At 43.4% G+C, this 15,146-nt stretch overlaps 1 protein-coding gene across 2 annotated transcripts in view; it reads left to right on the top strand.

Annotated features, from left to right (window-relative positions):
• The first annotated feature begins 43 nt into the window (after positions 1 to 43).
• Positions 44 to 15,146, top strand: part of LOC114843405 (neuroendocrine convertase 2-like) — a 111,636-nt gene continuing 96,533 nt past the window's right edge. Inside the window, exons 1-3 of one of the 2 annotated variants that reach the window (XM_041067646.2) lie at positions 44 to 84; positions 717 to 839; positions 4,432 to 4,607. In XM_041067646.2, coding sequence (XP_040923580.1) covers positions 815 to 839; positions 4,432 to 4,607 — 201 coding nt within the window. In that variant the 5' untranslated portion in view covers positions 44 to 84; positions 717 to 814. Of the gene's footprint in view, positions 85 to 140; positions 840 to 4,431; positions 4,608 to 15,146 lie in introns of those variants that run through there. The other variant, XM_029129923.3, reaches the window with a different exon arrangement.

Raw genomic sequence — 15,146 nt, 5'->3', positions numbered from 1 at the left:
TGGGCGTGAATGTGCCGCGTCATCAGTTAAAGCAAACGACGGGCGACCGTGTACGGAGCTTTGTTGGTGGCGTCTTTGCGTCAGGTGCGGTATTGTGGTATTCTTCATTAAAAACACGAAGAAGAAGAAGAAGAAAAAAAATAATGAATGCGGGTTTTCTGCTAAATTAATTTAATTATCGCTGCATTCAGCTCCATATAAGAATGGGTAAAACTCAGGAGCATTTTGTGGCATTATTATTTTTGTTTTGTGGCAGAGTTATTGTCGACTTTAAATTGACAAAAGCCAGGTAGAAAAGCACTGTTCGTTACGTCTACGTCCCGTATTACTACAGTCCAAACGTGGTTTAGCATGCTTGTTGCCGCTAATTGCGCAGGGAGCACCTGCTTCTTCCAAAGTCATGTGTCGTCCCCTAAGTCTCACTGCAAGGGCACCACGCAAATGAATGCAGCGAGTACTGCAGCGGTGAAAGTGGAATTTTATCCACGCTAACCCTAATTTCCATATGCAGATCTGTCTCTCCCAACAGTCCCTCTCGCCATCACACCATTTCTCGCATTCTAATGCATTCTCACATCTTTACAAAATCCTCTCCTCCGCCGCACGCCGTTGATGTGCTCGTTTAGTCCACTTCTGCGCGTTTTTGCTCGCCCAGTGCGGAGATACGCGATAAAAGCGGCGTTTTGCATGCTCTAATTTGCACGTTTTATTACTAGGAGTCAGTGGAGACAATAAAAATGGACGCGTCGGGAGCTTTTCCTTTACGATGCATCGACCTGCTCGGCTTTCAACAGGAGGCAGTCCGTCTGTGTGAATGCTCTGTCGGCTGGACGATAGAGGTAAATGCTTTTTCCACCCTGAACCCACGTTACAAACCCGTTGAGTCCTTTTTTAGGCACCGAAGTACATGGAGGGAGCGAGATTTGAACCGGTTTTACTCCCCCTCCCTTCTCCCTTCCTCACATGTAGCTTCTGAGACACGGGACTTGGTCGGATCATCATGTCTGTGTAGAGTCTTAGTAACAGGCTTGATATCCGTCAACCTAATTCAGATGCATGTCCAATTGTCCTTATTCAGTATCGGCAATGTTTAGAGCATAATGTATGTAATGGATATTGTGTATTAAGCAGTGAAATTACTTGCAGCATGTAAAGCAGATCCCTGCTATTGCATATACAGATTCCTATGTATAACTCTAAAAAAGAAGGTGCCAATAATGTAATTAAACCCGGGCCTGGCATGTCCAGCCATTTTGATTTCCTCACTTTCTTACTAATCAGAGTTAAGGTTAGAATTATGTCTAGGTTGATTTTGAGATGGTTCCAGCTTCAGTAAGGAACTTGCCCATGTGTAATGTGCCTTGGGGTCTTTACAGCTGTAGGAATACAGAGCAGTGTGTCTACAGGCCTGTGAAACATCTGTGCAGCCAAAGGACTAAGCTATAGCTTAGTTGAAAATGCTGCTGGCAAACTAAGCAGTGATGGTGTGGGAAGCAGATTTGGCAGCGCAGTCAAAACTGCCTTACTGCAACTGAGTCGTAGTCATTGGGAAACAAGCGGAGCTACATTGTTCTCATCACCTCAAACCCAAGTTTACGTAATTGTTGCAATAAGTCTCATCTACTTTGCTTTTCTTTAAATGCGAGCCCGTTTTACTTTGACACATCAACGTTTCTCAAAGCCAGCGTTTCTAAAATAACAAAGAGTGTGACAAAGCTGAGAGAAGTGACAGAGTTGTCACTGAACCACACAACCGATGTAGGGACATCTCCACTTCGTAGTGGAATCTGACTGTTAGAACAACAGCAAAAATGATGATTCCCAGTAAAAATAATTAAATGCACCATTTTTGTAGATAAATGTCAATTTCATTAATGACAGCCACAGAACTTTAGACTTTACACCAGACTGCTATTCTAGTAATTTAGAAGAATGAGAATTCCACACAAGATACAACACTTCCTTTTGTAAAGGTATACACTCCTACAGTACTGTATATCTTCTGCACAACGTGCTGTAGGACCTTGGGCCCTTTCAGAGCCCGTCCCATGAGCCAGTTCAGAAATATATTCTCCTAGTGTTTATGCTTGACCTTAAAACAGCCTTCTATAACTTTGGTTGGTGAAATAATCTGGACATAGTAAAATAATGTTATCATATGACTGATAGTTTGACCTCTGGAAATCCTGTATGATACAATTGCACCATTAACACAACCATCTTTAAGAAGTAGAGTCGGGGGCCTGTAATGACTTTGCATAATGAGTTACATTCTCTTTTTTCATTGGGTCTGCTTTCTAAAAGATCTCCGTATTGTGTGGGCAAGAGTGCTAGTCCCTTTTATCTATAGAAAAAACCCTTGTGGCTACAGTTTGATCAATTAAACTCCTGAAAGCCCCCCATCCCCCCTTTCATTCCTCTGCCTGAGAGGAATATAAAGTTATCAGTCTTCCCAAGCGATATGAGGACGGAAATAAGTAGTTTGTCTATAAAAATGTCCAGGTACTTTATCAGCGTCCCAGTAGGCCCCGAGGCCCTGACACTGTTCAATGTGGCTCTGCTGTACTCCAGTTGTGTGTGCCGCTTTCTCGCTCCCCCCCTCCCTGTCTACTTTGCCTCAGCTCGAGGCCCGCTCCTCTCTGGGTGGGGTGTGCACTGCCTGGCCCTGCATCTCAGTGGGATTGACTGGGGCTCAAGCCCCGAGTGAGGTTATTGATTTCAATCAGCGGCTTGGGAGACTGGAGCTGAATGATGTGGACTTTAAACAGTGGTCAGCTGCACTGTTGTTGTTGCTTTCGCCGTTGTTTGAGGGGAAATGCTGCAGGAGGACTCGGATAAACACAGAAAGAGCCAAAGAGAGGTCTTTATCATCTAGTTTGGAGTTTAGCTCTTGTTGGTAGTTGTGTTAAAATAATACCAAAATACAATGACAGGTATTGTAATGTTTCCTTTGCATGTTTTACTCCCACAAACTGGAGATGAAAAAACGGCTCAATGTGGAAAATGTTCTCACTGATTAAAAGTTAATTATTTCTAATCTTTATAATTTCAGATTAATGTTAGTGCCTGATCATTGAATTTTTTTGCCAGCCTACCATATAATTGCTTAGTTTATCTATAAAAATCTACATAGTCAGCTAATACGCAATAGGTTTTTCATGTACTTTAATGATTGTTTGTTCCTTTTAATGGAACCTTTTCTAGTAATACAAGTAAAGACCACATCATGCATAGAACATAAAATACAGTATAAGAAACCTATTCAAGCAATTTATTTATCAAATAGCTAAAATTAAAAGATAAAGCGGTGAGATGTCAGAACACACAGCCCATCACAGCTCCATCTTCATAACCATCGCCAGTCTTATAAATACAGGTAACCATTCACAGTCAAATCCAAAGGCAATTTAATCGGCATCTGTCTGGTGGGAGGATGCTGGAGTATGTGGGGGCAACCCACACAGTCGCAGTACCTGAACCCAGTGAAGCGACAGAGCTAACCACTACACCACCGCGCCGCCCTCACTGAATGTAACACATAAGGTAATTGCTTTGGTAATTGAAATTAATCAAATGTAGTAAACAAATTGATCCGCTTCACGGATCAGCAGGAAGTGTTGGTTGCGTAACCCGGGGAAGGTGGTGGGAGGTGAAGCGCTTGATGTGCTTCAAGGCTGTTTTGTTCCAGAAACGCGCAGGGTGAATTTCTTGTCGAGTAAAGACTGAGACGGGTGAGGTAGCAAACTTTTCTGTTCAATCATCGTTCACAGGAAGGCGCAGGCACAAAAAGACTGATAAAGTTCCTGTTTTGCTTAAAGAGAGAGAAGTTACCAGCGCGCTGCTGTTTTTCTGCTCTTAGAAGCATTTGCATCAAGGCCAAGAGATTAAACGTGTGGGTTGGGAACTGGAGAGAGAGCGGTGCCTCGCTTGGGGCCTCCGGTGCCAGAGTTCTAGCTTTCATTGCACTGGGTGAAAGATTTCTCCTGGACGTTTCACTCTCCATGACTACAGGTGGGTGGTTCACATGCTGTAGGTGGCGGCCAGTGTGGATTTCAGGGGAAAGTACAGAGGAGGTGGCTGTGGGCAAAGGATTTCACAATTGCTAATGTTCAATAATCAGCACTCTGCTGCCGAATCTCCCACTATAAAAGTTAATAGTTTTGTCAGATGTTTTTTCTTAGGTGTGTGTGTGTGTGTGTGTGTTTGCTTTTTAGTGCATTCAGTGGTTGATAACATTAAGTTTTTAAACTTCAGTGGAAGGAACCAGGGGATATACAGTGTAATGCAGTTCTATTTATATTAAAAATAGTACGGCTAAAGCGGTACTTGATTGAAAAAGTCTCTTCAAGCACAATAGACACATGTAGTTTTATTAGCTTGGACCTGATGATGTGATGCTTTGCTTGAGACTTCTCTTCTTAATCCTTCAAGGCCCCATGTTCGGCGCAGGGCTCCTGGTGCTCGGTTGCCTGCTGCAGAGGAGCGTGGTGACCACAGAGGGGCATCGTGGGACCGACCGCCATGTTTTCTATGCAGTTCGTATGGACGGAGGCATCAGAGCTGCCAGGACTGTAGCCGTGCGGCATGGACTGGATTTCATGCAGCGGGTCAGTAGATCACTCAACCTACTGGCACACAATTAGATTTTCTAAACCGGGGGTTTCTCCCATTTCTGACGACATGCTTTTATTTCCCATCTGAGGAATATCTAATGCTTATAATGTAATTGTAATTAGCTCCTAACCAGACAGTCTGACCAGAGCGTGAAAAGACACACGCACACACGCACACGCGCACACGCACACATGCACAGAAGAGTGCACGTACTGTACTGTATGCAAGCGCACGTCTGTTGAGCTAGGCCTTTGCTAGACTCGCATGTGTGATGACTGGGTCTTTACCTATATGCCTGAGTTCTGTCATGCTGAAATCTTTACGTTTGTCAGAAGACTAGATGTGATTTTTCCACATCAATACTTTAAAGGTTACTTTGGTTGTCGAGTCGGAAAGTGTGTCAGTTGTTAAAAAAAAAAAAAGGGCTCGGAGCAGGTCTTGGTTAGGTGGAATACAGTACTGTAGTTCTGCCTCTTTGTTAGTGAGTTCAAAGAGGGGGTTTGGGGGTATAAGAGATTTTGAAATGAACTTCTGATTTTCTTTTTTATGAAAAATTCACATTGGGAAAGATTTAAAATGTAAGTGCCGTGTGATTTGACAGCCCTCCCTGTTGTGTGACGTTAAATCCAGGGTTCTAAAGCAGGTCTTTTGAATTCTTTTCAATTTAGGCGAATGTGTAATTAACACAGATACTGCACTTTAGGTAAAATGTGCTTTTGTTTAAAGAACATTTTGAACAAGTCATGATGGAAACGTGTCATTTTAAGTGCGCTGTGGAGGTCTATGAACACAAATAGCATACATGGGCAGTTTTATTCTAATAATTATTATATTTGAAAATATAGCAAAACTGTTGGGTATCTGTAAATACAGAATTACAGATAGAGGCCTAAAGAGAAATACAACATTACCCTCATGCCACTCCTACATTCTATTCTTATACTTCCTATAAATGATTTTTAGTTAAACTTCATACATGTAGAATGTGCATCCTTGGCTTTTGTTGTCAGACGTACATTCCTCTCTTGTCTTCGCTCACGGCAGACAGTCTGAGAACTGTGGTTTGAAGCTATCGATGACTAACACTGGAGGTGTTTGCGTTTTAAAATTATTGATAAGACTTGGTGGGAGGGTCTTGGTGTGAGGCTGTGTGCAGCTTTGGCTTGGGGGAATGGGGACGCTAGCTCATTTCAACCTTGGCCCTGGTGCCTCAGCTATGGCTGCAGCCTGGATCATGAATAAAACATCTCTTTGACCTTTATCAAGAGTGTATTGGACAGTCCACCCCCGTCTCTGTCTTCCTCTCTGCCTGTCTCCATCTCTCTGTCCCTCATGTATGAACACAACCACCTCTGCCTCTTCCCGCATTGTTTTCTGCTCTTATTTATGCAACGCTGATCATCCCTCGATGCAGTGGAGACCTTAAAACAAGTGTAAATATACATTTCCCCTTGTAGAGAATCACATTGCATCATCCACACTTTGCCGTAGGGTTTCATTTCCTGCTTTAACATGTGAAGAGCAGACCCGCACCATTGCAGTCGGTCCGCACATGCAAAAAGCGCACCTATGTGGTAATAAGTTGTCCAACCCGCAAACATCGTATCCCGAGAAGAGCCCCAGACAACCCCCACTTTCACAATCCCCCTAGGTCCAATCTGCTGACTTGGCTGCTGCTGGCTGCTTCTACCTGTCTGTCGCCAGAGGCTGATGCTAAATGTCACTGACACTAAATCGCCTTTGTTAAGTCAAACCTCCTTTTAATTATGTCACCTGTGATTTGCGCCTTACGTGTGGCAAATATTGTATATCAAGTAGACGACAGCGCTCTGCAATTTGCTATGATTTCTCTTTTTTTTTCCCCCCTCAAATGCTGAAATAAAATGAAAAGTCTGACAAGCCCAACACCAGCTTGGGAGGATTGTGATATCTGCTGGCATTCCACTGGTAATGCTGCATGAGTGGAATGGGAATCAAATGTCTACATGCTGGCACTCAACATAATGTTGGTCTCTTTGATTTAGTGTACAGCATCCAGGAAAATGTCATCACGTCTCTCCATTGTGCATACTTGACATATCCATTTTGCAACTGTAAAATACAAAGGCAAAACAAAGCAAAATACCCAAGCTGATGTCTTTATACCACATGGAGCGATTTACCGCACTAGTATTTTGTCTCTTTGGTAGCAGATGCACATGAAAATTACCGTGTTAGTCTTTATGATTTTTGAATATATCAAGTTGATCTGTTCATATTCTTTCACTTGCTTTGCTCTTTGCTCGTGTACAAACGCCTAAACGCCTTCATAAATTGGCGGACTACTTTTCGAGGGTTCATCAGCTCTTTCGGATTCAGATGAGGTGCAGCAAAACGTAGCAAAATATAAACAAACAACCCCGGCGAACGCATTGTGCCCAGGACGTGGATCGGAGGAGCGCTGTCGCACAATGCTGTGTCGCGTCTCCAACCGAGGCCGCGGCCGCGTGATGCAATCGCTGCGAGAGAGACAGAAAGAGTTGTTCTGACTAGACGGGTAATGGCAGCCATTACAGGTGCAGGGATCCACGCGCACCCAGCGACGAAGCAAAAGCAACATAATCGCGATTTAGAATAAATGGTTTTCTGTCTCGCTTTACAGCAGCGGAAAACAAAAGGGCAGCGATTTGAAATTACACGCTGATTAACAAAAGTTTGAGCGTGCGGGCTCACGTGTAATAATTCTGACCTAGTTTATCCACAAACAACTTGGGGTTTTTATATTAGCTGAGATCACTGCTTCGAGGATTGACTACCTGTATGTCTAATGGGGTGTTTTAGGGTTAGGGGGTAAGTATGGGTAGACCCGTTTGAGTAGAGCTTTACTGTAAACTACAGTGCAAGTCAGTGCATCAGCGAGTGCGTGTGCTGTTCTTCTTCTCTTTTTTTTTTTTTTTTTTTTTTGTCGTACGTTGACCTCAGGAAGTCCCTGGTCTCCACCAATGGTGAGAGGCCTCCTAGATTCTCCTTCTCTCCAGTGAGGTGGAATACTGCTGGCAGATTACCATATCATTACCATGTCATTAGCATAACATTACCCGTGCACAGCTTGGCTCGCTGTCTGCGGATGTGATATCAGCTCATCGAGCGATTCAATCCCCAGCGCGCGCCGCACTTCCACCCGCCCTCCCCTCCCCTGCCTGCGTGCACTCAAGGTGTGTTTTTCACGGGAGCAAAGCAGATGTAATTGAGGTAGAGCACTGGATTTACCGGCTAAATGAAATCACACAAACGCTTTGCTATCAGACGGGGGCCACTGACGCACGCGTTCGCCGAGCGGCTTGTGTGAAACCGACGCAGAGCTTCACCCCACCATTCAGATTTTTTTTTAATATCCTTTCAGAAATAGCCTCAGTCAGATGCTAAGCTATGTCAAGCCTTGCTCTCGCTGGATTACTGCAGGCTGTTATGTTATAAGCAGGTGCGTGTGTGTTTCTGGCGTGAGGAGGAGAGGCAGCATGCCGCCGTACGCTTCCCTTCCCTTCCCTTTCCTTCTCCGTCCCACAGGGCATCCAGGGGCATGAAAAGGGACACCACTCCTCTAATGCTTGGAAGCAGGGCCCATTCCATTAGTCAAGGGGCTCAGGGTTCAGCGCTGCTCCTCGGCGCGACGAGGGTGCAGGGAGGGAAATGGAGGCAGGTGTTAGCCGGGGGCAACACGGAGGGCAATGCTGCACACGCTGCATGCTGGGAAATGCAGCATGTTTCTCTCGCGCCGCATCGCCACTATTTCTCTCTCCATTTCTATTTCCTCACGCAGGTACAGACGCGCACGCCTCGCCCCGTAGCATGCAACCGCACACACACACACACACACACACACACACACACACACACACACACACACACACACACACACACAAACACCGACTTCCTATCGGCCACTTTTGTCCACAATTTCATTCATTCCAGGAAGCTTTTCTCCATTTTCCTTATCTCTTTCTTTCTCTCTCTCAGCCTCACACACCGATTCACTCACTCATTCACTATCTCCATCTCTTTCATTTTCACTCTCTTTGCTTACCCCCACCCCCCTCCACCCTTCACTCCATCCCCGCTCATACCTCCCTCTCATTTGTAAATAGAGAGAGACTTGAATGTGTGGAGAAGATGTGCTTTCCCTCCCAGGTGGGGAACTCTGGCGGGAGATGAAGGTAGAGAAAGGGAAGGAGAAGAAGAAGAGCAGGCAGGAAGGGGAAGAGAAGGGGGAGGAGGAGAAAAGAAATTATACTACCACTCCCTCTCTTTCTCGTGCTCTCGCTCTCTCTCTGGGCTGAGATGATGTATGGCTGCAAAGGCCACATGTTGGCTGTGTGATGGATTAAAGCACTTTGTAGGAAAATTACTGAGAGCGCCTCAGCACACCCGAGTCTAGCCCTTAATAAAACTCTCTTCAATATTGAAATGGAGAGAGAGAGAGAGAGAGAGAGAGAGAGAGAGGGGATGATAAAGAAGATAAAGGAAGATGGTGGACCAAAGAGGGCAGTGGTAGTAGAGGCACACAAACATGTTCATGTGATGTTGCATATTTTTACTGCTGAATACAAGGTTTTGTTTGGAATAGATTAATAAAGTAAACAAAGTCAAACAAATGGAGCCAACGTGAATAGGATTTTATTACATTGGATACATTGAATTGTTTTGACACGTTTGCCACATCTTTTATAGTTTCACTCATTAAATTGTTTTTATTATGAAAAATAATAAGCTGTGGGAAAGAAATGGAGTCCAAACAGACGGTGCCCTTCATTTATGCTCATCTGAACGACTCTTTTTCTTTCAGCGAGAGGATTTTTATTGTGGGACCAGGTTCTTAACTGAGTGGGACACATGAAGGACGGAAGTAAGTGTAGCATGTCGCTAGTTTGTTACATCCAGCTTCCTCCCACTTCATGAGAGGACACAACCTGACTGTATAGTTAGTTAGTTAATTAATTAATGAGCATAGTCAAATCAACTCATTAGAGTGATTACGGGACAGCAGCGTTTCCTGTGGCCGTGCCGTCGCTTCTTGAGCTGCAACAATATTTTTGATTAATTGTTTAGTCGTGAAAATTAATGGGCAAGTATTTGAATAATTAGTGTCAGCATTGTGTGATCATTGGATTTGTCATCTCAGCTTGGTGGGTTGCATTTCACACATGCGCATCCACAAATATCAGCGAATAGTAAATCCTTTAACTTGTTTCTGATGGAAACGTTTGCTCCATACTGTAACAATCAAGTGGCTGTAAACTACTAGTGTATGTGTGACTTTGGACTTCAGACCCCGTCACGAATTTCCTGCCAAAGCTGGAACCAACAAGGCTGAACGACTCACCCCCATTTAGCCTCCAGCAGCCCCCTCCATCACGCCGCCCTCCTCCCATCTCTTTCTCTTCCACCTTCGCACCAGCGCCGCCGAGCCCCAGCTCGTGCTGGGCTGTTGGTTCACCCGCCGACCGCTGTTCCCTGCGTCGGGTTTGCCAGCTCACACGGCCCCCGCCCGGCGCCGCGGTGACGTTTGATGTCTGTGTTTGTTTTTGTTTATCCTTGGTGGTTTTCCCTTCCTCGCCATAAAACCCAGTCCCCCCCCGCCTTGATTTCTGTTCTTTTTGCTCTAGCAGTAGCAGTGGGGCATACAGCTCCTGTGGATGGTTCAATTCTTAAGATGATTCAAAGACCTGCTGAGCCGCTGTCATCAGCTTTATGGTGGTATCTGCTGTTGAAAGCTTCTGTATGTTTGGATTTTGGTTTGTGATATATTATAAATTTGTGTCATCATCAAGGTTGTATCTTAACCCATAAATATATGTTGGTAGGTAGATTATAAAGATACAGATGAGTTGACTGACCTTTTTGTACCTGGTGACTAGTGATCAGAACATACTGTCGGGACACGCAACTATTCACATCCATTTTAAACTCTCCAGTTACTTAACTGTGTGTCTAATGGGAGCAGACTGGTTTTACCCAGGTTGTTCTAGAATCCAACAGCACTTACCCCAACCACAATCTGAATACTGGAAATTTAAAAGAATGACACCGAACCATTAGTTGACTTTTTAAAAAACTACTCTGAGTCACCATATCAGTTTGTGGTAGTGTCTATACCAGGACTCATTTGCCAGACAAAGAGCGGGCATTAGCATTCACTGGGAGTTGTGTTTTTGGCCACCAGTTGAGTGTTCATGTCTTTCTTGTTCTGCTGTGTTTTAGTCTCCGCCAACTCTTCAGGGAAATATTTGTGTCATTAATTCTAAATGCTCCGCTGTGCTCACCAGCTGGGAGTGGAGTCTTTTGTTTGGCGCTAGGCGAGTAGCGTGCAACCGTGGCACACCACGCTTGGCTGAGCCTGTGCCAGACAACGTGGGCCCTCAGTGCTGAGCGCCACGCTTCAGGCCTGTGAGCGCTTGGAGGTCAGAGGTCAACCCTGCTGAGCTTTGCCCTCTGTGCTTTGTGATGATTTACTTCAACAGGTAACCTCATCTTTGTGTACTGTATGATCCTGATGCTGGTTGTTAACATAAGGTGAACCTTTTTGTCCCAAATGTCACACCGGACCATATTACAGTAAAAGTACTGTAAACACAGGTCACCAATCGAGAAGCAAACACTTCACCTTAATTTTATTCTGGATAAAAACACATACTTCACTTGAAAAAGCACACTGTCCAGCACAACAAAGCATCCAGCCCAGTTCGCCACGTTACATGAAATTAACCTCATACTTAGCAGTAGCTACAGTAGAATAGTTTTCTTTGAATAGTTTCGTCATTAAAGTTTGCCTAGGTTAAAAATAAAGAAAACATTGAATCTTACACAAAGATTATAGTGTAAGATCAGCACAAACCTGCACTGGAGCCTTTGCTTATACCAACTTGATACTTGGCGGATTTATCAACATTTCAACAAAGCGAGCTTTGCGTTCTTTTCTCTGTGTGTGTGTGTGTGTGTGTGTGTGTGTGTGTGTGTGTGTGTGTGTGTGTGTGTGTGTGTGTGTGTGTGTGTGTGTGTGTGTGTGTGTGTGTGTGTGTGTGTGTGTGCGTGCGTGCGCGCGTGCGTGCGTAGTATTTGGAGAAGGGGATTCATAATGTGTGGTTATCACTGCAAAAAAGTGTTTTTTTTTAAACAGCTTGAAAAACATCAAAACCATTATTAAATGTAGAAACTGGGGATAATTTGGTCAGTTTGTTCTGAATACTTTTAAAATATGTCTCCACCAACTTTTATATAATGGCAGCATTGAATTGCTGTTTTTCGTTCAGTGGCTAAAACTCTGTTCAGGTTTGAATAAGAAGCAGTTGCTTGCGTTCAAACATTTTATTTGATTATTATTTAAATCTCAACAACAACAATAAACAACAGCGACCTGTTTTGTACTTTCAAATGACTAATATGCTCTTGTTAATATACATAATGAACAACAGTTTGATTAGTCAATTGCGGTCTTGATTAGAAAGACACGATTAGTTGCCAGTTGTGTTTTATCAATACTTGTGAAAAATACATAAATTAAAGTTTTCTTTTTCTTAAACTCAGTATTTGCATACAGGTACACATCTGATGGTACACATTTGTCAGTATCTAGGATTTGTCTTCCTACAGCAACATATGATCCTGTTTAGCGTCCCTGTGCAGCTGCAGCACTGTCATGCTAATCTGCTCTTCATTAGCACGTTGGGCTAAGGTTATGCGTTGGAGACATTCAGTTAAGCAATCAAAGATCCGAGAAGAGCAGGTTGAATAGCCCTGTCTGTCAGCTTATTTTCTCTTATATCCTGTCTGGAGTCTGAAGGTCTGGTTGCATTGTGGCATCATCCTCAGTCCAAGAAGAGGGTGATAGGTCAGGGTACTGTGCCTCCACACTGTGTCAGTGGCACATATTCAACCATCATTTCATACTTTATTGAAACCTCAACAAGAGTTTGAAATGCTGTAATTTAAGTTTCTGCTGTTGGATCGCTACAGTTTAACCCACATGTAAAAAAGATGGAGATGTTGTTAAAACACTGATATCGCTGAAAAACTAAATGCATAATCTGTGAAGGATTTGTGGACTTCTTTGATCATGGTGGGGGTGTATTTACGTAAGTTTGTGGTCTCAAGTTGTTATTTTAAAGGTATCGCTGTCAGTGCCGTTGATGCTATACTTTTTTAGGTTTTATTTCCTGCTTAATTCTTTGTGCGTGTTGGGACACACTCACTGTGACCCCAGATAAAAATACCCAGAGGAAAACCGTCTTTGCTTTGTCTCCTGAGAATTTAATCACATTCTCACACGGAGTGTACTGAAGTGTAAACTTGTTGTACTAAACCGCCTTCAGGAGAAATACAGAAAAGCAAAAGGGAAGAGAGATCGCGCTATGCGTGCAGTGGTAAACGGTGCTTTACAATTTGCGACCTGCCAGCTGTGATCAGCACACATCTTCTTCTTCCACAGCCGATATTCAATTAATAATTTTATATGAAATTGTAGTTTAGTCCAAATTGTTCATGCGTCGTGTTTGATCTTTCAGGTTGGTGTTTGTGTCTTTATGTAGGATTCTGAATCTGCTTTGCCTCAGTAAGATAAAATTATAAGACCTTCGTTACCAATATGCTTTAAATAAGGCAACTATGACCTTTAGAATTCCAAGGTCTAATGTTCCCTGACCTGTGCCTCCACACTGCATGAGTGGCACATATTCAATCATCATCCCGAACTGGCTTCTGTCACCAGGCATTGCCATTTATTTCTCCTTGAACTGACAAATTAATTAATCAGTTATTTATTTCAATAGGGCTTTTCTGTCCATTACAGTATAGTCCAAAGCAGCATACTCACCATATTACGGAGTTTGTAACAATAATCGCTGTTTGATAAATAAACTTTAACATTAGTCAAGCCTCCTACATTTCGGTTAGTATTTACAGTTTCAGTTACTTCAGTACAGTGTTTCGTGTGGGTGTGGGTTTGTGTGTGTGTGTGTCTGAACACTCTCATGATTAGTGCTCTCAGTGACTGGCTGGCTGATGGGGTTGATTTGTCCGACAGCGCTGCATGTCAGCCAGGCTCAGAGTCTGCACTGGAGAACATGAGTGAAGGAGCAAATAATTGATAGTGACAAGGCGCTCCCAGCCTTAATTGCTGCTGGTGAATTAGATTACCTTTTCAAAGTGCCTTCATTAGCGGAGGGAGAGCCATACCAATGGTCCCCTGATTGGCCTCATATTGTTTTGCTGTGAACCTGCTCTGGCAGGGCACTGGTGTTTGTGTGCGTGTGTATGTGATTGTTGTCGCTGGTTTGAAATTGCTCACTAATTTTCACGCACAGCTATTCTGTAGTTTGTATGTACACGTGTTGATGTTCCACCCACCACCATCCAACTGTAAAAGGGACCAATAAATAAACAATAAATGGACACAAATAATTGACAATAATGGAAGAAATTTGACCCAATAAAGTCCATGAGAAAGGGCCTAGTCTGTCTCCTGATCCAAAGAATCAGCACCATGGAGAGTGTCAGTAGTATTATCTCATATTGTGTGTTACATTGTGTGCATGTCTTTTAATTTAGTTAATGTTAATCTAAAAGTTAATCTTTTAAAATCTTAAGCTGCTGTGGACATTTCAAAGCAGATCATATGGTTTGGTTACAGATTTTACAGTGTACAAAATGTTCAATCCCTATTCCAAATAATGTGTCTTGGCATAACTTACAAACTTTTACAAATCTACTTTTAATGACTACTGTGATATTACAATTATGAGCAGAGTCCCTCGTGAGAGCACGCATTTGTAAATCTAAGGTATTATCTCAAGCACAAATTATGCAACTAATCAAGGGTGTGATTAGTTTCACCAGGTGTGCTAAATAAAGAACACATGAACCTGAACTTGATAAGGTTTTTTTTTTTTCATCCAAATTCTGAAGATTTGGCAAAGAAGGTAAGCAAGGTCTTTTCTTTTCTCAAACGAGGAAACAATACAAAGAAGACGTCAAAAGCAGTGAATGGCTTAGTGTGCAAAGATGAGGAAACAGTAGTTACTCTACCTGGATGTGTCAGGAATGGAAGCTATGAAAGACTTCAAACACACAAGTAATGGCAACCCATCTGTAGCAGGCGCTGGGGTTTCAGCTGGCACCTAAACATACATACAAAACGGATAAGACAAAACAAAAGTAATCCCTATCATCAGAAAAGTCATTGAAGTCATGGTCAAGACGTGACACACACTCGCTAGTGAGCCCAGTAGAATTAAACAGTCTAGCTGTGAAGGGGTCGTGTCAGGCTTTGAGGCCGTTTGGTCATTTGGAGGCTTTAGGTTGCTGTCAGCCCGTTTAGCAGCTGCAGCAGCCATTCCCAGTGAATGTTGGATTCAAGAGTGAGCGCTTGACTGCAGGTGTGCAACACTTGTCATGGATAGGCTGAATAGGTTTGATACTGCAGTCATTAGAGTTTGGTGGCACCACTTATAACACTAGCTGTTGAGTTATATGACCTGGTATTGAGTTGAGTCACTCTGAGT

The sequence above is a fragment of the Betta splendens genome, chromosome 16, assembly GCF_900634795.4.
Source record: "Betta splendens chromosome 16, fBetSpl5.4, whole genome shotgun sequence".
Taxonomy (NCBI): domain Eukaryota; kingdom Metazoa; phylum Chordata; class Actinopteri; order Anabantiformes; family Osphronemidae; genus Betta; species Betta splendens.
This window is presented reverse-complemented; position numbering and strand designations above follow the sequence as displayed.